Source organism: Talpa europaea, assembly GCF_964194135.1.
Source record: "Talpa europaea genome assembly, chromosome: 14".
Taxonomy (NCBI): Eukaryota; Metazoa; Chordata; class Mammalia; order Eulipotyphla; family Talpidae; genus Talpa; species Talpa europaea.
This window is the reverse complement of record NC_140082.1, coordinates 4,943,802-4,970,339: the sequence shown is the minus strand read 5'-3', so window position 1 is coordinate 4,970,339 and position 26,538 is coordinate 4,943,802. Positions and strand designations below refer to the sequence as shown.

Genomic DNA, 26,538 nt, shown 5'->3' with positions numbered 1-26,538 from the left:
TCAAAAAGTATTTCAACATGTAATCTATAAAGCAATGAGATTTTTGTTGGGTGTGGGTGTGTGTATACAAAAAAATTTTTTTTTCAAGATCCAGTGTGTGTTTTATACATAGAGCAAATCTCAGTTTGAACCCTCCCCATTCAGGTGTGCGGCTGTGTGTTGTATTGGCCAGTGCAGCCCTATACAGGATGGTGAGTCTGAGGGAAGAGGAAAGAAGATGGGATATGATCTTAATTTTGTTGTTTATTTCATAGTATTGGTCAGTATTTAGAGTTAAAAGTTTGCTGCTTTGTTATTCTTAATGATCTCCAGCTCTGGCAATCACTAACATAAGCACATGTGAACCAGTTTTCTTTTTTTCTTATACCAGCAAAGACTAATGACACAAATACTTCTATACAAAGATGATAACCCTGCTGAAAATGAACTCTTGGCTGGTAGGCAATGCCACCCTGTGGCAGCACACATACTTATTCATCAATATATTAAAGATCAGATTCCAAGTAAGAAGTTGGCTTAGAAGTATTCATGTGTGATACATGAAACTCATGCACATTTTATTTTGAATTTCAGGGTGTGTGTGTATATATGTGTGTGTGTGTGTGTGTGTGTGTGTGTGTGTGTGTGTGTAAATTGACTGTTGGGAGTAAGAGTTCCTGAGAAGTTAGTATGAATGACCTTTACCAGTAATTTTTTTTTTTTTTTTTTTAAAGGAGTTGCAGATGGTGTGGGAGGATGGAGAGACTATGGAGTTGATCCATCTCAATTCTCAGGGACTTTAATGCGAACTTGTGAACGGTTAGTAAAAGAAGGACGGTTTGTCCCAAGTAATCCCATTGGAATCCTCACCACAAGCTACTGTGAGTTGCTGCAGAATAAAGTACCTTTGCTGGGTAAGTAGATATCCTATGTATTTTCCTCACTAAAGAACACCAGGAACTGGTTGAAAAACAAAACCAAGAAAATCACTTACCAGCCCAGTTTTTTTCCTGGGGTCTTCTGTTAAGCATCGTTTGGTAGAGAAGCTGTGGACTATCCAGATACTTGATACTGCTTGGAGGGAATGTATTGATAACTCAGTACCATACACTTTAGGAAACAATTTGACATTGCAGTATAAAGTTAAGCGTGTACATAGGCATGCCCCAGCTGTCCAGCTTCCAGGTCTATCCCCCAGACTGGAGAAAGATTAAGTGTAGCTTTGTCAAGAGACAGGAAGGTTAATAGTAACAGTGTTTATAAGAGCAGGAGAAAGGAACAACCTAAAAATCCATCAGTAGATGGCATTTGAAAAGGAATAATTTGAAAAGGAATGACTTAAAGCCGCCTGCAGCACTTAGAAACATGTTGAGGGAAAAGAGGACATTGCAGAACACACCTCAAAGTCTAACTCCATATATTTCAAGTTCAGAAACATAAAAACAAGTAAGCTGTACTGTTTAGAGATTTTAAAATACGATGAAAGAAAAGCAAATGGTTGTGTAATTCAGGATAATTTTTCTCTGAGGGAGGGAGAAAGGGGGTGGGGTCTGGCATCTAAAATTTATTTGCTTATCTGTGGGAAATTCAGCTTGCCAGTAGACACGCCATACTTCTACCCCTTAGTTCATTAGTCTGTGAAAGTGCATGGCACAAAATAGATCCCTGTTACGCTTGTATTAGAAATCTAATGATACCTAGCGTTTGTTTATTTGATATGCTAATGGCACATCCTTTGGCCAGGCTTCCACATACATTTTTTAACTGGCTTTCTGAGAAGTTAGTCTTCTAAGCAGACTCTCAGAAAGGGTATTATTAACGGTTCTAATTGCCAGCATCATCTTGGTTACTAGAAGGCCTCCCTTCCTGTGACTTTCCACATTTAAAATCAGCCTCTCTTCAGTGTTAATGGAGATCTCCACATTGTAGAATTTTACCTTCAATTAAAATCCTCTGCAAGAAGAGGTTCTTTTCATCACACTGCCATCTTATACTTCTTTTTTTTCCTAATTGAAGCTTGTTTTCCTTCTAATTGAGGAGAAATCTTGTCTTGAGATTTCAATATACCACTTTTTCTTAATCCACTGTTTCTTGGACATGTAATCGGGAGTGTGCCTGGCACAGTGAAACATCCTAGATTTTATTTCTGGCACCTCTTTGTCAGTTCACCACATGATTTTGGGCAATCCAAGGAACAACTTAAACAACTTCATGCAATATCACACACGTGGAGAGGGAAGAATATTGCAGAATGCTGTGTAATAGTCTGACATCGGAGACTGTAGATCAGGTTCCTGGCGCAGGACTGTTGCCTGTTCCCATGAGTGCTTTTGCGGACCCCTCCCCACCTTAGCTCCACACTCCCCCTCTTCCCTGGCCCACCACTGCATTTATTGTGACTTGGAATAACCAGTTGCAAAATAAAATTAACCTGACTTTGTAGCTTTGGTTCCCCCCCACCCCCATCCTTGCTTTCCTTCCTGTTTACTCTCATGTAACAGAGATCTTAATCAAATTTTAAGACCTCTTAGAGGTCTTCTTACGCTGAATTTAATACTTTTTTTTCTTAAAAGAGATCGAAATAATCTTTCTTACCATTAACACATACACATATCTCTCTCACCTAATCTACACTTCTCAAATGTGTGACTAAACTCAAGCATATTTTGGCAATAACAAGCTGCTGAGTTTTTCTTAACCTCAGATATAATCAATAACTTTACAGAAGGGTACTCCTCTTTTTTGTTTTTTAAATCCAGCAATTACTAAAAACTCATAATTACGATATAAAGTACAAACTGATAGCTATAACCACTTCATTTTTTGAGAATTTCTAGATTTGAGTTGACATCACAGGCTAATTGTTGTCATGTATTTCCTCAGAAACCCGTAAGCGGATTTAGGTCCTGTGAAGCCAACACATGTTAAGAATTTGAAGGGTCAATCCTAATAAGGTTATGCCTTTCTCTGTTTGCTGCACAAAAGGCTTAGTAGTAGTTTACAAAATGAAGGGCTGGGTAATAAAAATATTTCCATTTTAGCATGAGGAATTTGCCTGGATGTCTGTCTGGATTGGTCAGTCTTTCGAACATCCTGCACTGTTGTTCTTAGCATCTCTATTCTGATTATTCTTCCCCTGCTTTTCCTGCTCTAAACACATTCAAAGCACCAGTCTCCCAGTATTAGACTGTCAGGACCTTAGTCACGGGCACACAGTCAATAATTTTAATACAGGAGAGAAGAATACACTCCAAGCCCCCATGATTCTGTAAGACAGGGCTTGCCTCCGTTAGGACTGTTGTGCATTTTTAAGCTCAGTCACTCCTGAGGACCATTTTGATTCTGACTCAGCCAGTTACTGCCACAAGGGAAGCAAAATGATAGCCTGGGTTTGTCAGTGAGTTTTATGAGTCAACATGAGTCCTTCCTGCAGCAAAATTTCAGGGCTGTTATTCATCTGTCATTTTTTGTTCTCACTTAACCCCATCAACTTTTAAAGACCTGTTTCTATTCTGTTAATGATGAATGACTGGAGTTTTTGTGTGCCGAGATAGGAAGAGAGGGTAGTTGGTGATCTGAGCTCTAATAGAAGTGATGGAGCAGTTCATGTGAAGGCACTGCCAGTTAGTTACAGCACCTGTTTTTCGTCACTATTTAATGGATAGGGACTAGACAGCTGAGAGTTAGGGTTAGTGCCCGTGCTTATATTTTCAAAATTCAATTACTCGTCACACTAAGAAAACTGTTAACATTTTAGTGATTATGCTTCCAGATCTTTTATCTTTGTGTAGAATAATGGCAACAGGAATTGAATCTGTGTGTTTACCTGAGAGCCCGGTAAGGTAGATACCTAGGTATCTCTAGTCCTCATTTTGTTAAGAAGAAACTGAGATAAAAGAGAATAAGTCAGAGTCACGCGGCTAGAACATGATGGAGCACTGGATTTAGGACCTCTGGACCCACAGCTTGTGTTTTTGTTTCATTTTGCTTTTTAACTGTCAGCAGCTCATCCTTTTCCTAATATTGCTTTCTTTAAAAAAAAAAAACTATAGTTAATTTCACTCTTTTTGGTGACTAGTTCTTTTAATACCACTTTTTTAAAGGGAACTTTAATACTAGTTTGTAATCTACTTAAATTATCTTCCATTTTCAGATTTATGTCTTATCATTTGAGTGGTTATCAAATGGGTAATGCTTATTATAATATGTTATAAGTGTTTGCCATGATTTAACTAATATTATCTCCAACTCTGAGGTATTTATTCTTATCTTTATAGATGAGGAAAACGAGGCACAGAGAGGTTAAGTAATTTGCCTCAGGTCACACAGCCAGAATTAGCAGGGAGGTTGATTGGAATCTGTTTTCTAAGAATTATGTTATAGTATACAGCTTTCCATTGAATGGCTGTACTGTAATTTATTTAACCAGTTCCTTAATGTCAGATATATAGGTGGTTTCTGTTTCTTCCTGATCTTAAACAATGTTTTTGTACATAAGTCTAAATAACCTCCAGTTATTTTCTTTGTATGAATTCTCACAATTGGAATTGCTAGATCAAAGGCTATGCACATTTTTCAGGGTTATGTTCTTTAGAAAGGTCTTTAGCATCACTCTCTCACATTCCCTACACTCTTGTCAACTCTGGGTTTTGACACTTACTAGCCTAGTAGGTGAAAGTTGCTAGTGAGATGATCATTTTTTCCCCTGTAGTTACAAATTATTTACATTTTATTTCTTGGTGAATCGCTTATTTTTCTGTTTCGCCTTTTTCTATAGGTATAGTTTTAAATGTTAGTACTTGAAAGTGGTCTTACTGGGGCCTCCCCGGTGGCGCAGCGGTTGAGCGCTGGGTTGCGAAGCTGCCCACGGCCTCTGCAGCGCCGGTTCGATCCCCGGTTGCTCCCCGGCCACCGGAGGAGGGTCCCACATGGCGCGCAGACCTCTCCTGCCGCCCGCTGCTCCCCTCAGCAGTGTACTTCGGTCCTTCTGCCTGCTCTGCTCCCCGCTCTGGCTCTGATGAATTCTCCCAACCTCCCGTGCTTCTGACTGTACCCAGTGCATGTATAAAAACAAAACAAACAAACAAACAAATAAATAAATAAAAGCATGCCTCTATTAAAAAAAAAAGAAAGAGAAAAAAAAAAAAAGTGGTCTTACTGATTGTGCCATCAGTCTTGTAGTCTGGGGAGGGCCTTTTGAGCTGTGTGTGCAGCAAAGGTACACAAATGCTCCTTGCTCTCTGCTTGGAATGCAGCCTCTTTGCTCTGTAACAGCCTCTTCCCTCGTGGAACAGGTTAATTCCACGAGCTACCTGTGATAATTGTTCTTATTACTTCATAGCGAGTCAGTCTCCAGTAAATGCTGTTCATGACCTCAACAGATGGAAATCTGATTTAAAATTTTAGTTATTGTGCCCTGTTAGTTTATGTCTTATTTATGTTAGTGAACTTGGTAAAGAAAGTTTCCTGCCTGTGACTAATGGGAATGTTAAAGAAATGTAACATTCTCATTCTGGCATTTAAATATTAAAATGTAATGTCTCAGCAGCACACTTTCAAGCATTTGGCATAGGTTATAGCAGTATTGAAAGAAAATACTGTGGTTAAGTATCAGCCATTTAAAATGTTTTCTGGGCCTCCCCTGGTGGCTCAGGTGGTTGAGCGCAGCGCTGTGAAGCTGTCTGCAGCCTCTGCAGCGCCGGTTTGATTCTGGCTGGCAAGGGTCCCACATGGCATGGCAAACCTCTCCTGTCTTGCCCGCTGCTCCTGTCAGCAGTGTATTTCAGTCAGTGTGACTGTTCTGTTCCCCGCTCTGTCTCTGGTGAATCCTCTCACCCTCCCGCAAATCTGGCCTGTACCCCGGTTCTTGTGTAAATAAATAAATAAAAATATATAAAATAATAATAATAGTAAATAAATAAATAATAGAATGTTTTCTTTCTTGGCAAATGGTAGAATTCAATTATCTGTGTTCCATTTACAATATAAATTCCTTTTTTTTCCCCCCACCATGTTGGCTCTGATCGTGTCACTATTGACAGTGGGAGATATGGCACATTACCAATAAAGGTTCTCTTCAGGGAAAGGAGGTTCACATTATGACACGTTGCTCTTTGGGGTAATGTTATAAAAAAATGCATATGCAGAGGCAACCAGGAAGAAAAAATAAATGGAGATGACTTTTTGTTTCTAGGTAGCAGTACTGCCTGCATTGTGGTGCTGGACAGAACTAGCCATCGCTTACACACAGCCAACCTGGGCGATTCAGGCTTTCTGGTTGTTAGGGGCGGCGAAGTTGTGCACCGGTCAGATGAGCAGCAGCATTACTTCAACACTCCATTCCAGCTCTCCATCGCACCACCTGAAGCTGAGGGAGTCATCTTGAGTGACAGGTAACCTCCCCTCTTGAACATGAAGTGTGATCAGGACTTACCCACAGATTCCCTTCTGTTCCCCCTTAACTAGAGTGGGGGTAGGCATTCTCCCTTTCACGTGAGAAAAGACATACTAAAAATATTCTCATCAGGAGGACCTTTTAGTTTGAAAGATACTTTGCTCAAAAATGATATTGCAGCCAAGTTGAATTTGATAAATACCCAATGATTTGACAAGACTGAAAATACTATATCAAGCTTTCATACTAAGACTAAATGGTACATACAGTTTGTATTAAATTGTGCTGGAGAAATGAGTCATCATTCAGGCATGCCATTGTCTGTGTAAGACTTTGATACATTATTAGGGAAGAGTCCAGCAGACATCTGCTGGATTTATCAGAACAGCTTCCATTTCTTGAGAATGCATTCTGTTCTCAGGAATGATTTTGTTGAATGCAACAAGCAAAACTTGTAGTCCATGCAGAATCTGTCAGAGCAAAGTTAACTTGCAAGAAATGGAGTCAAAGGTGATCTTGGACATGATCTGTGATGATGCTGTGAGGTGTTCGCTTTTTCACTTTTTCAGTTCATCTTTAAATTGTCAAGGACCTTCCAAGTCTTATACTTTTTAAAATCAACTTTTTGAAATATGGAACGCTTCACGAGTTTGCGTGTCATCCTTGCGCAGGGGCTATGCTAAATCTTCTCTGTATCATTCCAATTTTTTTAGTATATGTGCTGCTGAAGCGAATGCTAAAATCAACTTTTAAAGTTGATCTTTTCTAAGATCAGACTACAGAATAAGGTTAGACAGTCTCAGGTTGCACTGCCTTTCACAATCTTACAGGTCCTGGCAGAAACATAGTTGGCAATTCATAAATGTTAAGTGATCCTTTGTTTTTTGTTTTTTGTTTTTTTAAAGCAGCATTCTAACAAGTTCCTGTTGTCTCTGCTTAGTAATTATTAAGGCCTATCTTAAGTCCATGCTAAGGTAAATTGATTGTAACTGCCATCTTTTAAACTGCAGTGAACACATTATATATTCAGGTATTCAGTGTCATTGACCTAAAGTCCACCACTGAGTCCTAGGGAGAAGGAAGCACTTTCCACCTAAAGTAAGGCCGATTACCATAATTGGAAGAATATTTGATTATAGGCCCTTCTTCAGTTGCTGTAATACATAATATTAGCCATAACAGAGAAGGAAGAACCCAGAAGCCCAAGCTTGGTCAATACCAAGCTCAGCTTAAGTTTTAGGAAAGCAGTGTGTTCACTTTCCTTTATTTGATTCTTGTTCTGGCTTCTAAGTGCCAGAGTGGCCCTGCCATATCTCACATGCTATCTTTGGGACAGTCCAGTCAGGGCAACATTCTGCCTGTCTGCCAGCTGCCAGCCAGTGAGGTGGAGATTGCTTCCCCTGGAGCCCAGAGACAGCTTGCTAGCATGTGATTTCAGCTCGTGTTTCAGTGCAGTCAAAAGTTTCCAGCAGCACAGTATGTTCACTCAAAGTGGGCAAAACTGCAACTGGCAGAACACCAAGCTCATGGGTGGGAGTGTAGGGAGAAGAGGACAAACTGTCCAATGGCAGCAAGTCTCTCACAGGCAGACTAACAGAGGACACTCCTGGGAAAAAACCTTAGCATTAAACAGAGCTTCAGTGCCAACCTGCTCATTAATCTAAATTTCTATAATCCAAAGACTGAGCAAATGTGAAGTATCTTGTATTGTTTCTGTTTATTTCAGAGAAGACACCAACCTGTTTCCCACCAGTTTTGCAGTCTTTCTTCTATTTTACCCCCTTGCTGCATGTATCTCCTTAGTCTTTTTTTTTTTAAAGATTTATTTATTTGTGCATGCAAGAGCTGGGGTACAGGCCAGAGATGCAGGAGGGTGAGAGGATTCACCAGAGACAGAGTGGGGAGCAGAACAGGCAGACTGACTGAAATAGACTGCTGAGGGGAGCAGCGGGGTGAGTCAGGAGAGGTCTGATGTGCCATGTGGGTTGCTCCCTGGCCAGCAGGGGATTGAACTGGTGCTGCAGAGGCTGCGGACTGCTTCATAGTGTGGTGCTTAACCCCTTGCACCACCAGGGAGGCCGAGGGGGGCCATTATTAACGCTTTGAATGTATGACCTTTTCTTTTCTCCCCACTTGGGGTTTATCCCCTTCAACAAGTGATGTCAAAGGAAAAAAATTTTCCGTCATCTTTGTAAAAGTTTTACCCAAAAGTTGTCATGACGTCTACCTCTGATCCCTACCCCAGCCATGCATTCTCTTCTCAGAGGTAGCCACTGCACTGCCATCTTTCTTTGCATCCTTCCAGATTTATATTCTACTATAGAAGGATCCCCACCTGTGGATCATCTTGCTTTCTTTATTAATATATCAGAGTGTCCCTTCCACCCCTCACCCTCCCCAGTTTGGAAGGTCAGTTACTCTGTTTCAGTGGCTGTTTCTTGAACATCTATTATTGCCAGACACACTAATAAATACCTCAGTATGACACTTTGTAAATCCTGAGGAACACATAGTCCTACCTCTGCCAGAGAAAGTACTTACTACTAGTGCTTACTAGTACTATAGTAAGATACACCACTGGGGGTATTTCATATGAATTCTTACAGGATTTGCATGCACTCCTCCATGGTGCTCAGTATTCCACACTAACAGCCTCCTGAAAAAGAGATTCAAGGCTGCGTGGGAAATGAGTAAGAGAGGATGGAATTTGGCTCTTAAAAAGTTAGGAAATAAATACTCATTTCCACTAGGATTTTAGAGGCATGTTAGTATTTGATTCAGAAAAGAATGCTTCCCCTTTTAAATTACATATGACTAATCATCAAACTCAATTTTATTTGGTAGTTTTAGTTAAACTTTTGAAATATTTTTACCAGAATTTTCCAATAATGATTTCAGAGTTAGGAATTTTAGAATGATTGGTCTTTATTTTTGCCTCTGTTATTATAAATTAGCTTTTCTTAAAGCCTCATTTTATTGTAACTTGGATCCTATTAGAAACTTTCAATGGTATTTCTAAAGTGCTTTTTTCATTCTGCCCACTTTGTCCTTGCCATAGTCCTGATGCTGCTGATAGCACTTCTTTCGATGTCCAGCTAGGAGACATTATCCTGACAGCCACAGATGGGCTCTTTGACAACATGCCTGATTATATGATCCTTCAGGAGCTGAAAAAATTAAAGGTAATTCACTTCAAGGCCAACTCTTAGAAACAGTGGCCATCTCTGGGCAGCTAAGTTTTATTAATTTGATTACATTCTCTCTTTTTGTAGTTTTGGAAAGGACTGTTTTGTGAATTTAGAAAAATAATAATAGTTCTTGTAAGCAATTGTAAGCGCAAATATTTTGCATATTCTCACAGAGTATGCAAATCAGGAGAGCTTGCAGGGAAAAGAGGCTTCTCATACAAGCCTTTAGTAGTGTGGTTAAGGCAGGAAAAGCCAAGATGAGGAAGCTGTGATTCCAGAGCCAGCCAAAGCAGCAGCAGAGGGCAGCCAATGTCCAGGGGCCTTGATAGGACCTGAGCTGTCACGAGTAACAAAACAGTTCAGACTTGATCCAGACAAAGTAGAAGGAAGTGAAAACCAGTCTTTCCATATTCTCCTGGCTTTGTAAACGTACAAACTCCGCCACCAATTTTTTTCTCATGTCTTTACCAGGACCCAGTATAACTTTGCACATATTTCTAAACTTTTAGAATAATAATTTCTATAAAATGGGGCGGGGAGGAAGTAGGGAGGGGGGAGGTCTACAAAAGGTCCTATTTTGTAAGGTTGCAGTGAGAATTAAGACCACAGTATAAAATCCTTAACTCTGTGCCTGTCTGTGCTCTGTGTGGTGCCAGGGTGGTGAGCAGAAAGAACACATTCCCTGCCTGTGGGGGGCTCACATTCTAACAGAGGAAGACATATCACAGAGAGAAAAATAGATAATGATGGTGTAAATAAGAAAATTAAAGCAAGGTAAAGAGTAGTGGATAGAGAGGATGGCTGTTTTAGAAAGATGTGTCAAGGAAGGCCTCTCTGTGGAAGTCACATTAAAACTTAAAATGGCAGCCTGTTCTTATTTATTTATATTGAAACTGTTTCAAATCTTAGAATGTTGGAGCTAAAATAAACCTTGTTGCCATCCCCATTTTATAGATGAGGTAGTTGAAGCAGCAAGGATAAGGGTATGGCTCAAGGTTAAGGCTAAACAGGATTCTTTCATAATACAAAATTCTAAAGTTATTTTTAGTAGGGCCAGTGGCAGCTTTTACTGGGAAAGCAAACTATAGTTGGCCCCGGGTACATTCCCAAGCAAGAAAACCTCTGCAGTCATCCCAAAAGTGCTGTCAAAATCTATCTATTTTTTTTTTTTTTTAAGATTTTATTTATTTATTTATTTATACAAGAACCAGGGTACAGGCCAGATGCGCGGGAGGGTGAGAGGATTCACCAGAGACAGAGCAGGGAATAGAACAGGCAGAACTAACGAAATATACCGCTGAGGGGAGCAGTGGGCGAGACAGGAGAGGTCTGCCGCACCATGTGGGACCCTCGCCGGCTGGCTGGGATTGAATCTGCGCTGCAGAGGCTGCGGACAGCTTCACAGCACTGTGCTCAACAGCCTGCACCACCAGGAGTGGCCCAAAATCTATCTTTTTTTATCCTATCCCATTTTAGCAAAAATACCTCAAGAATTTCAAATGGGAAAAAAAGCAAACCTGAAAATCTAAACTTTATGGCCTACAGCCACCCACTCAAAGGGTTTCTCTGATTGACATTTTATGCACACAGCATTGGTGGTCTTGTTCGTTCATTTTATCAAGATGAATTGTTTTAACGTCTTTAACTGGCATAAAACTTAAATGGTGGACACTGTGGTTAGATAAATATTAGCGTCTTAAAAAGTGATACTTGGAAGGAGTATGCTTGCATGCAGAAATCATGAGACATGGTGAAAATAACTCCTGCGTTCTTTCATCTTAGAATTCAAATTATGAGAGTATACAACAGACAGCAAGAAGCATTGCAGAGCAAGCTCATGAGTTGGCCTATGACCCAAATTATATGTCACCCTTTGCACAATTTGCATGTGACAACGGATTGAATGTGAGAGGTAAGCTTTCTTTTAGGACTAATTGGAGACATAGTAGGATGGGCGTATTCTGGGCTATTGGCGAGGTACACTAGAGCCCTGGAGTGAGACTCTGAGGTGTCTTCTCCCAGCTGTGAGTCTGAGGCTTTCAGCAAGGTCAGCAGGCCTTCGCACTGGAACAAGAGCATGTGCATGTCATCATGCCTTCCCCACAGAAATGCCCTTCAGAACTGAGTTTCGTTGCCTGCAAAGGCAGGCGAAATCTGAGCCATTTATTGCCACCACTGCACTGCCTGGACCTAAGCCCAAAAAGCCTCTGAGCTCTGCCTGGAAGGCCTGGACATTCTTAACAGTGTAACATTCTGCCCTTCACTGCTCTGACATTTCAGCTGTCCCTTCCTCTGACTTTTTGGGACTCATTGGCAGTATTTGCCTGCCAAATTGCCACAGCAGGTTTTGAAGAGAGAAGCTGTGTTTATCCTTGCTCGAGTCCTTCTATCTGCTGAGGGCTGTATGACTTTGGGAATGTGCAAGTAGTTCACTCTTAAAGCAGGGAAAACATGTTGGTACCGGCAACTTAGAAGTAGTAGGGGTGGTAAGGTTTCCTACTGAAATGACATGGAAAGCATTTCTTAGCCCTCCAGGAAATGCGAAACTAGAGGGGGAAAGCACTTGCCATAGCTGTTCAGCAGATTAGAATACAAGACTAGTCCTAGCTCCAGACATTGAATATGTTTGTCCAAATTAGGACTGTGGGTAGAAGCATGTAACTTGCTCGTGAGGTCAGATTATCTAAACCAGATTTTGTCTTTACTGTGATTGCTTTGAACAGAGGATGTGGTGACTGTTTTAACAGCTCCAGTTGTAAACAGGGCCAACTTTGAAAAACACTTCCATTACATGTAATTTCTTGGTGTTTTTGTTTAACTGCTTCTCTTTACCAAATCATTTTTCCTATTTTCTACTAGAGCATATTGACAAACCAAACTTGCCTGATGGCAAGCATTTGTCTTCTGGTACTTATTTTATTCAGGCTTACATTTCTTGATTGCCTTTTCCTTTTAAGATAATACAACTTCATTTTCATTTTAGGTGGAAAGCCTGATGACATCACCGTCCTTCTTTCAATAGTGGCTGAGTATACAGACTGACTCGCCCCAGTGTCAACTCCTGCCTTTCCTTTCATCACCCCAAACTCTCCCCTGCTGTGTGTGTTGATCCTGCTGGCAGGACCACATTTCTTTGCCACTGATCTCAATGGCCAGTGATGTAAGCCTTTTGCGTGTATTTTTGAAACCCCATTGAGATCTTTGTTGAGAACCACTACTATCATCCACTAGCTCATATCTGCCAGCAACATTTGAAGATGGACACAAGAGTTGAAGATTGGCCTTCGTTTCTCATTGTCCTATCCATGATGGAATGGAGGTTTTGAAAGCCAGAGTGGCTACTACTTTTCAAAAATGGGTCAAGAAATGAGAATGAGCAATGTTGGTAAGGTGAATTCAAAACTACAGTGTGTAAAAGGGATTTTTAAAAGTCATAACACAAATTGTATGTTGTGGTACATCTACTCAAAACATACATTATTCATCAAAGAAATGTTATACATGTACTATACAGTCTTTGTTACGATGATTGGGTGTGGCTTTGTGTTTTTATTATAAACTCCTATTTTTCAGGAGCTTATAATTCTGCTCTAAAATAATGCTCTGAGATTATGAAATCTTGATCCCAGGAGTTTTTTGGTTTTTTTGTTTTACAGATTGAAAGAAAAATTCAGTTTAGTTATATGGATGCAAATACTTCATGGTGGTTAAAAGATCTGTAATTGTGCTGATGAAAGTTTATCAATTAGTACAAATCATAGGCTGCTGGCCTGACCTGCAGGAGGGTTGGGGGAAGACTCCACCACAATTTTTTAACAGAAAGATTACTCAAGATCGTAAAACTCCTTAAAGTCTAGAAATTTAACATTCTGGCTGCAGTTCCTCCCAGCTGTCTGATATGATGCCCGCTGCGTGGGGGCCCTAGGCCTAAGGGCTCAGGTTAGGAATGGACGGCTGTCACTTTAAATTTCGTAAGACTTTCTCGGTCATGCTACTCCTAATCTCACCCGCAGACCTTTTATTAGTAGCCTTGCTTACTGCAGACCATGCACCAAATTCAGGGAGTCCCGTGGAAGAGCACCATGGGCAGAGGCAGCAGCGCAAGAGTCCACGAGGAAAACTCCTAATGATGATCTGACATTTACCCTACACAGAAATTTAGGGGTTTTGAATCAAGCTTAATGTTTACAGTTTCCAAATAGCCATCTTGCAGTGTATAGTTTCCTTATAAAACTACCCTGCATCGTTTTCCCCCTATCTGTAAGCTCAAACTTATTTTTAAGGTTTGTGTACACGTCAACTGCTGTAAAGATATATATTTTTGGGTCAATTTTTTTTTCCCTTCATTAACTTGGTGGTAGAAAAGTATATACTTAGAAATCCTTAAATTAAAGCCATGTTTTATATATAAGTCAGGTAACATTGGTGTATAGATGAGAATGCAGTTAAACCTGAGGAGAATGTAGACAGTCTTTCTCTAAAGGAGATACTTACTCCCGGGTTTATTGCATTAAAACTTATGTTTGAGGTTACCTCAATTTGTTTTAAAAGATTTTGTTTTGTGGATTTGTACTGTATATTTGAGTAACTGTCAGGCTTTTGTTTTATTTAAAATTGTTTAACATGTACCATGTACATGTCATTACTATATTTCAATGCATCATGCTTGTAACAGGCATTTCATTTATAATAAGAATGATTTATTCATTTGTAAGCCGTTCAGTAATTTATCTACTATTCCTAAATTGGCATAATGTTAGATCTCTATTTTGAATCACCTTTAATCACATGTCAGAATGCCTTAACTACCCTAACTTGACAAAATGGAGTTCTTTGGTAGAGGAGATGGGCAGGGTGGGCGGGCTGGGAGGGGGGCCACTCTGTTTAAATAATGAGAACCCATCATGTTGTGATAAAACATGGAAGCGTGAGTGGCACGTGGCGGGGTATTTATTTTGCATAAACTATTTGCAGTCTCTCTGGTTAAAAAGTAAAGAACGTTGCATCCAGAAGGGTTTTGCTGGAAGGAGTACATTTATACTTGGGCTGACAACTTCAGTTCTTTCGTTTGGGTTTTTGATTATTTCTGGTCAGAGGTATGTATGTAGTTTTATGATCTGGATATAGTTTGCATTCATTTTCCAATGCCTTTCATTCCTGGTAAGAGTAGTGCTGGTCAACTCACTTAACTTTCTTTGCTCTCAATGCATCAAACACAATCTTTGTAAAGTTAGATTGGTGGTGTTTCACCCAACTCGTTTTACCAACTTAGTCCTTTTTGAAAAATGATTATTAGAAATCCACAATGTGTTTGTTCAAGTGTTGTTGAAAATAGTGGGACAGGAATTGAGTTTTACAATGAAACCGACTTTGGGCCTGGCCGATAGCTTAGTGACACAAAATATCCTCCTATTTTCTTTATTCCCAGTCTTTCTGATGTTATGCACTTAGTGTTATCACCACCGGGGTCACTTGATGTGCTGCTTAACAAGTGATTCTCCTTCACTCTCAGTGGTCAGACCGTTGGACCCATACTGGAATTTTCCAGGTCACAGGACCCAAGTCTCTGTGGGTGTCACTGAGATATACCACTTGGCAGGTCTGATTTTGAACTCAATATGTGTGTGTGAATTGTATTTTAAATTAAGCAGTATAAAAACACATACATTTGCCTCATGTCATGAACTTTTATAAGAAGAGAAAATTTGGATTTCTAATTTACAAATGGCAAATTAATTATCCCTCTCTGGATGCACCAAAGACCAGTAAAGTTTATAGCTTTTCCATCTATATTTATAAAGCAATACTGTATTATAAAAATCAATATTTTTATCACATGCTTGAAATTTTTATTTTGTTCTGTTTTAAAATGTGCACTCTAAACATATCAGAACCTTATTTCTTCCTGTGAACTTAAGCTGCCTGCGCACAAAAAAAAAAAAAAAACATATACTGAATGAAGATGCAGTAGAGTCCATAGGCTCTTAAAAACTGAAAGCAGAAATGGGACAGGGGGACAAAACAGGTGATTTGTCCTGAATTACTGTACTGGCTTGACATGGTTGATGGGTACTAAATCAAAAAGAATCCATTCCAGGTGTGCACGGCTGAGGGTTGGGCTGCGTCTAGAGTAGAAACTAGATTTCAAGCTTTGCGTGATGGGAGAGTGTCTGGACTCTTCTGTCAGCTGCATTTGTTCTGGCTAGAACAGTAGCCTTCAGCACCACTATCAGTACCACTACCACATCAAGTAACAAGGCAGGAATTGTGGGAATTTACTGAGTCAGTTGTGGGTTTTGGAGACTGTAAACAGGATTGGGTAGAATTGTAAATGTTTGTACTTTTGAGTAAGTTCATGGTTCCTTGTCACCTTACACCAGCTATCTTTGGTAGAAGCTACAGCATCCAATTTCCCTGAAACTATCACGTTTTTGCATTTAACAAATTTCACAATGTTGAAAAACCAAAATCTGCTTATAAAATTGAAAACATGAAACAAAACATTTGGGTTCTATTTGTAAAAAGTAAAAATTTAAATTCCTTGCAGAATTGAACTTATACACTAAAATTCAACAGTGTCCATGTCAAAAATTTCACTGTTAGCAAGTAGTTTGTGGCAAAGATGGCTGAATAATGAAGCAAATTTGACTTCATGTATACTAATGAGCTGCTTTTTTCTGTTGAGACTATCATTATTTGTCTTACCCAAGAGGCAATGACCTGAATTGGATGTCTGAATATAACTTATGCAGGAATAGTTCTGTAAATACATTTAAATAAACTGTAAAGATATTTAATAAATATAGTATTTATACTAATTTGTGTTTTCCTTTTAATTTGAAAAGTGACTAAATTCTTAGACCCCGGCCTTTGACATTGAGTTTGTTGGTCTATAGCAAGCCTTCACTTCTAAACACTTAGTCCAGCGTATTTTGTACTTTATAGCTCTCATTTTCTGTGTTTTACTAGTTTATCTGCCTTCGCTCTTTTTCTTCTGCTGGTTTAATACATCAGTTTATATATAGCATCCTCAAAAACTTGCACTGGGGCCTCCCCGGTGGCGCAGCGGTTGAGCGCTGGGTTGCGAAGCTGCCCGCGGCCTCTGCAGCACCGGTTCGATCCCCGGCTGCTCCCCGGCCACCGAAGGAGGGTCCCACATGGCGCGCAGACCTCTCCTGCCGCCCGCTGCTCCCCTCAGCAGTGTCCTTCGGTCCTTCTGCCTGCTCTGCTCCCCGCTCTGACTCTGGTGAATTCTCTCACCCTCCCGCGCTTCTGACTGTACCGAGTGCATGTATAAACAAAACAAACAAACAAACAAACAAACAAATAAATAACATGCCTCTATAAAAAAATAAAAAAAATAAAAACTTGCACTGGCTAATTGAATGTAAAAGACATATTTGCCCAGCAAAGAGGGCTTTGCACCTTCCAAATGGCATGGAATGAAGTTACCAAAACCCTGGAGTCATTTAAACATAGCATTCTGTATCCAAATTATAAAATCCAAATTCTACGTTATTTAACAGAATAGCCATCTTTGACAGGTGAGTGGGGGCGTCCAGGCTTTTACTGATGGTGATGCCTTCATAGCCTAAGCACCTATGCCCATTTCACTGCCTCCACCAGAACTCTCAGCAAGGAGACTAGACTACAGTTACTCTTGTGTATAAATGTTCTCTGTGTAGTCATCTGCATGTGTTAGAAGTATGGAGAACTTAGTGATACCATCAATGTAAGCATAAGATACATAAATCTTTAGCCAACAGTGTGAAAAGACTTTTAAATTATGTGGGCATTGCCAGTTTCCACAAAAGCTTGCTGAAAGACCGTTTTCATTCACTGAAGAACATTTTGGGATGAACTTGAGTTTTTATTAGGTTATTGTGGGAAGCTCTGAGTCATCACTAAGCTACAAGAGCCAAATTCATTCTGGTTCTAGTTAGAACTCTTAATAGTTCTGAAGCTTACTAATCTACTCAGCCACCTTTGTTTATGAATTCCTCACGAAATCAAACGTACAGCTGTTCACAAGTTAACATTTCCTTGTGATTTAATGGTTTTATAAGGACCTAACAATGAAAAGTTACAGAAGTCTAGTTTGTCAGGTTTTAATTGACTGTAAACAGGCTTAGGTGAGGAAAGGCACCATTGTACGGTATTACATAACGCTGTTTTATGCCAGATACTTTAGTCTGTTTGTGCAGGTAAAGAGATAATTCTTAAAGGGACAAAGCACATTCATCTTCCACTTCCGCCCAGGCTTTCTTGGCAGTGGAGGTGGCAGCTCTACATCAGATAGTACAGAAATAATTTTTTGGCATCACGCTCATTAAGACTTTCAAGCATCACACTGCAAATATAAAAACCACAATCGAAAATCGGAATAATTTAGGCTATGAAATAAAATTTTACGATCTGTAAAAGGATTTTAAAATGTGGGAGGGAGCTATGTATTTTTATTCTTGACCTTTTTTCAGGGCTCTTAAAAATCTTAAAATATGAACAGCAATGCACAAAAAAAGCCATGACATTACGTGAAAAAGGTTGCATAAGTTCTTACTATGTCTGAAAGCTCTAACCCGCAAATGTTTGCAATCAAATACCAAACCTACCTAGCCTCTAGTCACAAAACTACAAGCCATGTTGACGCACTCCCAGTGGCTACTGACGTTTACCTTTACAAAGCTGGCCAAGAAGAGGCTAAAGCTCTAGCATGAGTGCAGTGAGTTGAAGAATTCTAATGCATTTTTTTTTCCCTGTACAAATAACTCCTGCCTCCCAAGTAGCACAGTGGACTTTAAGCAAATTATGTACACTTGACAAGCAGCTCTTTTTAGACATGGTGGTTGTACAAGATGTTTTAAAACAGAAGCTCATTCTCCATTTCAAGCAATCCAAGACAATTTGTATCTATGTACTAAGTGTGAGATCATGTTTGAGGTACAACCACGCCAGCAAATGGGTTGAGAGCCAACTCGGCCAGCAGAGCGTTAGAATGTGGAGAAACCGCCATTATTCATGTCCTCATCACTGTCTCTTGCTGTGGTGAGACCGCCGAAAGGGTGGCCGCAGTGTTCTCGATGGTCAGAAGAAATGGCTCCAAAGAACATGCAAGAAAACTGGGGAAAAGAATTAACTACCGAGAGTGAAGTGAGTGCTAGGTGCTCCGTTCTCCAGAACATTGTCCCTGTGACCTCCCTGTCTTCAGCGGTGGTTGGGCCCCCCTACATCCCTTCGCTGTCTTCAGGGGCGCGTTTGGGGTCAGTGATCTACTGACTCCCCTGCCTGGACCAGCAAAACGAACCCCAGGGCTACAGGAGACAAGGTGCAGGCTTCCGTCCACCTCCCCTGGACGACGGCAGCATCCTCCCGGCCTCTCTACGCTCCGCATTTCACAGCAGTCAACTGTCTCATGTTTAAAGTACGTAAAAAGCCTCATCCCGTTCTCTTGTCACTGCCTTACGCCTGCTGACAGCTGTCTACGCTTGTCTCCCATTTTCTTGTCTCCCATTTTCAGTTCCTCAGTCCTGACCCTCTTCTCCGCCCCCCCCACTCCACAGAAACTGTTCTTCGTTCAGTCACCAAAAGTTGCCACATCCTTAAGCCAATGACCATGTTCATTCATCCCGCTCCAAAGTGCCTCTCTTCCCGCACCTTCCTCGTGCCATGCTCGCCTGGCCGCTCTGAAACTGCCCAGCTGACTTGCTGTGGTGTCTCATCCTCAGTACTGCTGAGGTTTGGGGCCTGATAATTCTTTGTGGTGGGGTGTCCCTGTGCATGTGGCATCCCAAAGAGTCTCAGGTCATTATCCAATGTCCCCTGCAGGGCATACTCGCCCCTGGCTGAGAGCCACTGCTTTAAATGGCCACTCCTGCGCGCCAGTCACACCCCTAACTGAAATGAACCATCTCTGCGCCAGGAAGTCTGGAAGCTGAAATTTGGATTTCACTGCAGCCATCCTGCTGCTTGTTTTCTGCAACTTACACCCAAAACTGAACTTGAGGTCTTAGTGTGCACTGAGGCTGTTTCCTAGCCACGCCTAAGTCATCCTCCATACCTCTTCCCTTAGCCCTACACACCCGTCCATCACCATCGGCTACCCTGTTTGGGCCACTAGGTAGGTCCACTCCTAAGGCGTCACCATCTCCCAGATGCTACAACTGATCTTCCAGTCTTGCCTCACAACCCCCCATTCTTCACACGGTAGCTGCAGCTGAAGCTATCTTTTAAAAACGTCCTTCTCACTCCCCCCATTTAAACTTCTCAAATAGGGTGAATGCTGAGGTGCTTTGCAAGGCCACGGATGCACTTCCAGGCTCGCTGGGCACGATGAACACATGCTCTGGCTTCCCCCTGTGCACCTCTTCCCCCCACGCTCCCGGAGCAGGCTTTTCAGTTCCTTAAGGCCACCTGGCTCCCCCCATACCCATCACAAGGCCTCTGCACATGTGCCTAATGCCACCCACCTCCACTCCCTCATCCTCAGCTCAGCCCAAAGGCCAGTTTCCAAGAGAAGACACCTCTGGCCTGGATTAGGTCAGCTCACCTTAGTCCTCTTAAAGCACCCTGAACTTTTTTCCTTTAGTGAATGTATCACTTCTTTAAAAAATTATCACGTGTCTCTGTTTATGTCCATCTCCCCCCTACTATAAAATCAAGTTTAGGAGCCTCATAGATTCTGCTCACAGCGCTCCGCTCGCCTCTACGCCACGTGGCCCTCCACCACAGCGTGGGAGATGCGCGGTTGGCAGGCCCTGCCCGAGGCTCATCCCACAGACCAGGTAAAGGTGCCCTCTGCACGGTAGCAGCCCTGACAGCACCTGGCGAGCCCTTGCTCCAGGTGAAGGACCTCCAGTTAGCTATAAAGTTGGCTGGGACAAGCAGAACAATGGCCCCCATGCCTCACCCCTGAGCTTGTGACTGCCCCTCACGTTCAAAAGGGATTAAGGAACCAGGTGGGACTAGGTGCTAATCAGCTGACCAGGACTATTCAGGTGGGCCCAATGGAATCACAGGGCCCTTAAATGTCAGAGAGGGAGAAGAAGCAGCATTAGAGGAAAGCTCTGTGAAAAAGACCCCGGCCATTGCTGGTTTTATTATTTTTTTTAAGATTTATTTTATTTATAGGGCCTCTGTGGTGGCGCAAGGGGTTAAGATGCAACCTATGAAGCTGTCCACAGCCAGTGCAGCAAGAATTCGATCCCCCGGCTGGCCAGGGAGCTACCCACATGGCACAGCAGACTTCTCCTGACTCACCCGTTGCTCCCCTCAGCAGTGTGTTTCAGTCAGTCTGCCTGTTCTGTTCCCCGCTCTGTCTCTGGTGAATCCTCTCACCCCCTACACCTCTGGCCTGTACCCCAGCTCTTGTATGCATAAATAAATAAATCTTTTAAAAAAAGGATTTATTCGTACAAGAACCGGGGTACAGGCCAGAGGTGCAGGAAAGGATCCACCAGAGACAGAGTGGGGAACAGAACAGGCAGACTGACGAAATACACTGCTGAGGGGAGCAGCAGGCGAGACAGGAGAGGTCTGCCATGCAATGTGGGTATCTCCACGGCCAGTGGGGATCGAACCAGCACTGCAAAGGCTGTGGACAGCTTCACAGCGCTGCACTCACCCTCCTGCACCACCAGGGAAGCCCCATTGCTGGTTTTAAAGATGGGCAGTGACAATCCACCAAAGAATGTAGGCGACCTCAAGAAGTTAGCAAAGGCAAGAAAACAGATTCTTCCTCAAGTCTCCAGAGGGAATGCAGGTCTGCCAACACCTTGATTTCAGCCTCATGAGTTCCATTTCAAACTTGTCACCTTCAGAACAGTAAGATAATACTTTTGTGTTGTTTGAAGTCACTACATTTGTGTTTAAGTTGTGACAGCAGCTATAGGGAACTAATACACTCTGGCTGTAACTGAAAGCAGAGTCTCAGTGGTCTCTGAAAGACGCTAGGGCTGGAAGTGACAAGGGGCAGCGGCATGGCTGCTCAGTATATGGCAGACGTCATGTGCCAACAGCGCCTCACAAAGTTTGTGGTGCCACAGTAGACAGATAGTTTGGGTTTACTCTGGTCTTTGAAAGCTGCCCTGAATTTCCTACTGACTTAGAGTAAAAGTTCCTCTCCCCCCCGCTGCTCTTGTCCCTATCTTTTCTTTGGCCTTTAAGTCTTGCAATGACGGGATGATCAAGCCTTCCCTTGGGCTCTAAGACTTGTCCAATGGAGAAAGCTTGTAACATCCATACAACTAGGAATTAGGCTCAAGTCCAATATGAATTGCAAGATAATTTTTAAATACTTTAAAATTAATATATATTTTCTTCATTTTGGTGCCCTTGAGAGCTGTGTATATCTTATTATTTAAACTTTTAAAAAACCCACAATGGAAAAAACACTGGTTGTTGTTTAGAATAGAGTAATACTCTATGAGAGTTTAATTTTTGAAAATCTTCCTTTTCCTAAGCAGCATATCTACCATATATCCATTTTTGTTTTTTAAGTAGGGTGAACTGAAATTGGTTTTACTTTGGAATGTTGTGATATTACTGGGAGGGACTTTTAAAACTTTCTTAAGGGCATCCCTGGTAGCGCAGGGGATTAAGCATAGCACTGTGGGGCTGTCCGCAGCCACTGCAGCCTGAGTTTGGTCCCCCTGCTGGCCAGGGAGGTGACCCACATGGTGCAGCAGACCTCTCCTGTCTCACCCACTGCTCCCCTCAGTATTTCAGTAGATCTGCCTGTTCTGTTCCCCGCTCTGTCTCTGGTGAATCCTCTCACCCCCCACACTTCTGGCCTGTACCCCAGTCCTGTATGCCTAAATAAATATATCTTTAAAAAAAACCTTCTTAGGCTGCCCCAAACAAGGTTTGATAATGCCAACGACTGGCTATACATTAGGAATACAGAGGTGAGTAAGACTCAAGCCTATCCTAGGTGAAGCTAGTGGGGTGTCAAGTATATAAATGATCACTTAACAGTAATAATGAATAGGAAAAACAAAATGGCTTAAGTAGAATGAAAAACTTCAAAAGAGAAGTAGCATTATTTGAGCAGGCCTTAAAGGGTTATGCACAAGAGTAGATCATAGAAGGGTGAGCCCAGCTTCCCACTAAGATCTGGAACTAAGCAAGGATGCCCACTGCCCACTTTGCTCAACACTGTGCTAAAGGTCATGAGCAACTGAAGAAAAGGGATCAACTGAAGGCATCAGAGAGAAGCAAAGCTAGCTCCACATAAAGATGATAGTCACCTGGAAAACCTGAGAGAATCGACAACAAAACTAATAGAAATAATAACTAAGTTCAGCAGGGTAGGATATAAAATCAACATGCAAAAAAAAATAGTCTTTCTATACAAAAACAACAGGCAGTCAGAATATAATGGTGGAGAAAACTCCATTTATAATAGCAAAAGAGAAGGTAGATTACTTAGGGATAAACTTAATGATAATAATAAATACGTAAAAGCTATAAAAGGAAAACTTTAAAACGCTCCTGAAGAGACAGAGTAGATCTGAACAAGTGGAAATGCATTGCCTGTTTTTGCACAGAATGACTCAACGTTTTGAAGAGGTCAGTTTTCCCAAAGTTAACAGAAATTTGAGGAAATTCCAAAAAAAAATGCCAGCAGATTTTTTTTTATGTCGCTAGATAAGTTGCTATTAAAGTTCAAGTGAAAAAAACATTCAGAAATAGCAATATCTACAAAGGGCTACTAACTCTAGCAGACAGCGAAATACATTCTGAGCCTCTACAGTGAAGAGTGTAGTTGTTGATACATGTACAGATCTGCAGAACAGAAAAGAAGTCTGGAAACAGAACCATATACATACAGAGATTTAGGATATGATAAAAGTGGCCCCTCAAATCACCAGGGCAAAGGGAGACCTTATATTTGTGATAAGTAGGTAGCCACTTTGCAAAAGATAAAATTAGAGTCTTATTTCATTATCGAACACAAAATAAGAAACTCCAATTGGCTCAGGATGAAAATATAAAAAGAGGAAATCAAATTTTAGAAGGAACCAGGGGTGAATTCCTCTTTAACCTCCATGTAGGGAATAATGACTCAGTGACAATTTTTTTTTAAAAAATTGATAAATTTGACTATATAAAATTAAAAAGTTTGCATTGCCAAAAAAAGACAACTATAAACTGGGAGCAAGTATTTGCACCATATTATCACAGATAAATGGCTAATAATGCATATATATGAAGAACACTTAAAAACTGAAGGGATACAAAAATAAAAACAAAAAAAATGAAAGAGGGCCTCCCTGGTGGTGCAAGGGGGTAAGCACCTCACTATGAAGCAATCCACAGCCTCTGCAGCACAAGTTCAATCCCGAGCCAGGGAGCTACCCACATGGCGCAGCAGACCTCTCCTGTCTTGCCCACTGCTCCCCTCAGCAGTCTATTTCAGTTAGTCTGCCTGTTCTGCTTCCCACTCTGTCTCTGCTGAATCCTCTCACCCACCTGCACCTCTGGCCTGTACCCCAGTTCTTGTATGCATAAATAAATAAATCTTTTTAAAAAATGAAAGAGACTTCACAGTAATGATAAAATTATAAAATGGGCTTTACACACATGAAAAGATGTTCAGCCTCACAAATGGAAACATGCAAATTAAAGCTACTCTGAGATTCTATTTCTCAACTATTAGTTTGACAACATATGGTGTTTGCCAGACTGGAGGAAACAAACCCTCCGTCTATGGCATGAAGGAAAACCTCACAGCCTCTTTGGAGAGGAATCTGGTAGCATCTAACAAAACCTCATATGCAGTTACCTTTTGAATTTGAAAGAATTTGACAGACGATACAATTACAACATATGAAAATATGTGTGTAAAAGTTATTCCTTGAAGCTTTGTAATTGCAAAATAATCAGGAGATGAGGGTGAGGGAATCTAAAGAGAGTGGCTGAGTTAACATGGAACACTACACAGCTGTTGAGAGGAAAAAGTGAGAAACTGATATGGAATGATTTCCAGATACACTGTCAAGTGCAAAAAGCAAAGTGGAAAACCGTACTTACAGTATAAGGAAGAAGAAGAAATACAAAAAAAAAAAAATGTATCTGCTCATTTGTGCAAGAAGAAACAAATGATAAATGAGAAACTGATGAAATATATTCTCCCTAAGGTGCCATAAGCATGGGGGGTACAAAGGAGGGAGGGGTGACTTGCTCCATGGGTCCCTTTGTATAGCCTTTCACTGCTGTGTATGGTTTAGCACCTAAAATAAACAAATCAGTAAAATCTTCCATTTGGGGAGAACCAAAATGGAAGATGGGTATACAAAGCTCCAGTGTAACATGAGTAACAAAATCAAACCGAAATGTTAGGGAAGAAAAGACTAAGGAACTCTAAAATATAGCATTTTGTATATATGCTTTAGGGCTAAAGACAAAAAATAATATTCACAAATATTGAACCTCTAGTTAGCAGATTTGTTTTTTCAGGGGTATAAGTTAGCAATTCTGAAACTATGTGTTAGAACACATCCTACAGGACTGAACAATAAGCAAATATATTGTGGGTAATAAGAGCCAAGTTTCTCTTTGAAACACAGAAGGGATTATAAGTAATGAGAGTGGGGAGGCCTGCATGAACCCTACGGGGTTGAATTAGGATTGAAGGTACCAGTGTGAATTAATGGTTGTGGGTGTGTGTGTGGATTTGTAGATGTATATGTATGTATGTAGACAAACTCACATGTGTATATGCCAATAAATGCCTGTATTTCCTACCTCTTCAGAGAGCTTAGAAACAATGAAATCCCAGTATAAAGAGCATACCTAGCTCCCAGGAGTTGACTCTGTTTACCATCTCCAATTGAAGGAACCAGGGTTCCTGGGAGAAATGGCTGGTTCTGTGGCTGGCACAGGAGAAATACAAGTTAAGACTAGTGTACTTGAAGGTTCCAAGAGTAAGGAAGTGTTCAAAAAATGTTGGAGACATGTCAAAGGAACATAGGCGCCAACCTGAAAAGGTTCCCAGCAACCTTAGGCAGTTTGAGCAACAAAATAAATGATAATAATGGGTTATAGCCAATATAACAAAATTAATATCCAAAAATATGTATTAACATAAATAATTGAATAACAAATAAATAGGAGAGAAGGAAAAATTCTTAACATGTTATTTCCTCTAATAAAAAGGAAAAAAAGTAAAATCACCATTTGACAAACATCACAGTAGTAAAACTATTTTAGATTTTAAAAGGTATCAATGGATGCTAAAATTAGTAAGCAAAAAGTGCGATGAGAAACAAAATATTTATATAGCCTCAAAGTATCTGCCACAAGACCCTCACTAATTAATAACAGAAAAACAGTAACTCTACAGTGGAGAGATGGAGCAAGCAGAGAAGTTAGAAAGAAGTAAAGACCACCAAGAAGGGGTCTCCCTGGTGGCGCAAGTTCACTCCCTTGCCATGGAACTGACCCACAAGGCATAGCAGACCTCTCCTGTCTTGCCCGCTGCTCCCCTCAGCAGTGTATCTCAGTAGACCTGCCTGTTCTGCTCCCCACTCTGTCTCTGGTGAATCCTCTCACCTCCACACCTCTGACCTATACCCTGTTCTTGGATGCATAAATAAAATAAATCTTAAAAAAAAGACCACCAAGGAGGAGACAAATCACCACGAGAGACAAGAAAGACAAAGCAGAAAAATGTTCCAGGCTGAAGGAGACACTGCTAGCCTATTGTGTTGACATAAGTGACTCTGGACAAAGGATTTTGGGGAATTCTTTATACCCTTTCTGCAAGTGAGTCTGAATTTATTTCAAATTTAAAAAATTAAAATTTGATGTGCGTGTGTTCTACTGTGTGCAAATGCATGCACAGAAATTTAAATTTAAAAGGTAGAAAAAAAACTTGTGGTGATTATTTCTGATCTTCTCTTATTTGTATTTTCCAATTTTTCTCCAGCGAATTGTACTGTTACATAAAATGTTAACATTAGGAGAATCTGAGAGAAG

At 41.0% G+C, this 26,538-nt stretch overlaps 2 protein-coding genes across 2 annotated transcripts in view; one reads left to right on the top strand and one right to left on the bottom strand.

The window, feature by feature from the left end:
- Window positions 1-12,603, top strand: part of PPTC7 (protein phosphatase targeting COQ7) — a gene marked incomplete at both ends in the record, with an annotated part of 34,577 nt that extends 21,974 nt beyond the window's left edge. Inside the window, 5 exons of the mRNA XM_084254306.1 lie at window positions 714-897; window positions 6,177-6,371; window positions 9,432-9,555; window positions 11,344-11,473; window positions 12,545-12,603. Coding sequence (XP_084110432.1) covers window positions 714-897; window positions 6,177-6,371; window positions 9,432-9,555; window positions 11,344-11,473; window positions 12,545-12,603 — 692 coding nt within the window. The remainder of the gene's footprint in view (window positions 1-713; window positions 898-6,176; window positions 6,372-9,431; window positions 9,556-11,343; window positions 11,474-12,544) is intronic.
- Window positions 12,604-18,551: 5,948 nt separating this feature from the next.
- RAD9B (RAD9 checkpoint clamp component B) overlaps window positions 18,552-26,538 on the bottom strand; it is a gene marked incomplete at both ends in the record, with an annotated part of 29,749 nt that continues 21,762 nt past the window's right edge. The window contains one exon of the mRNA XM_084253327.1: window positions 18,552-18,680. Within this exon, the coding sequence (XP_084109453.1) occupies window positions 18,552-18,680 (129 nt within the window). The remainder of the gene's footprint in view (window positions 18,681-26,538) is intronic.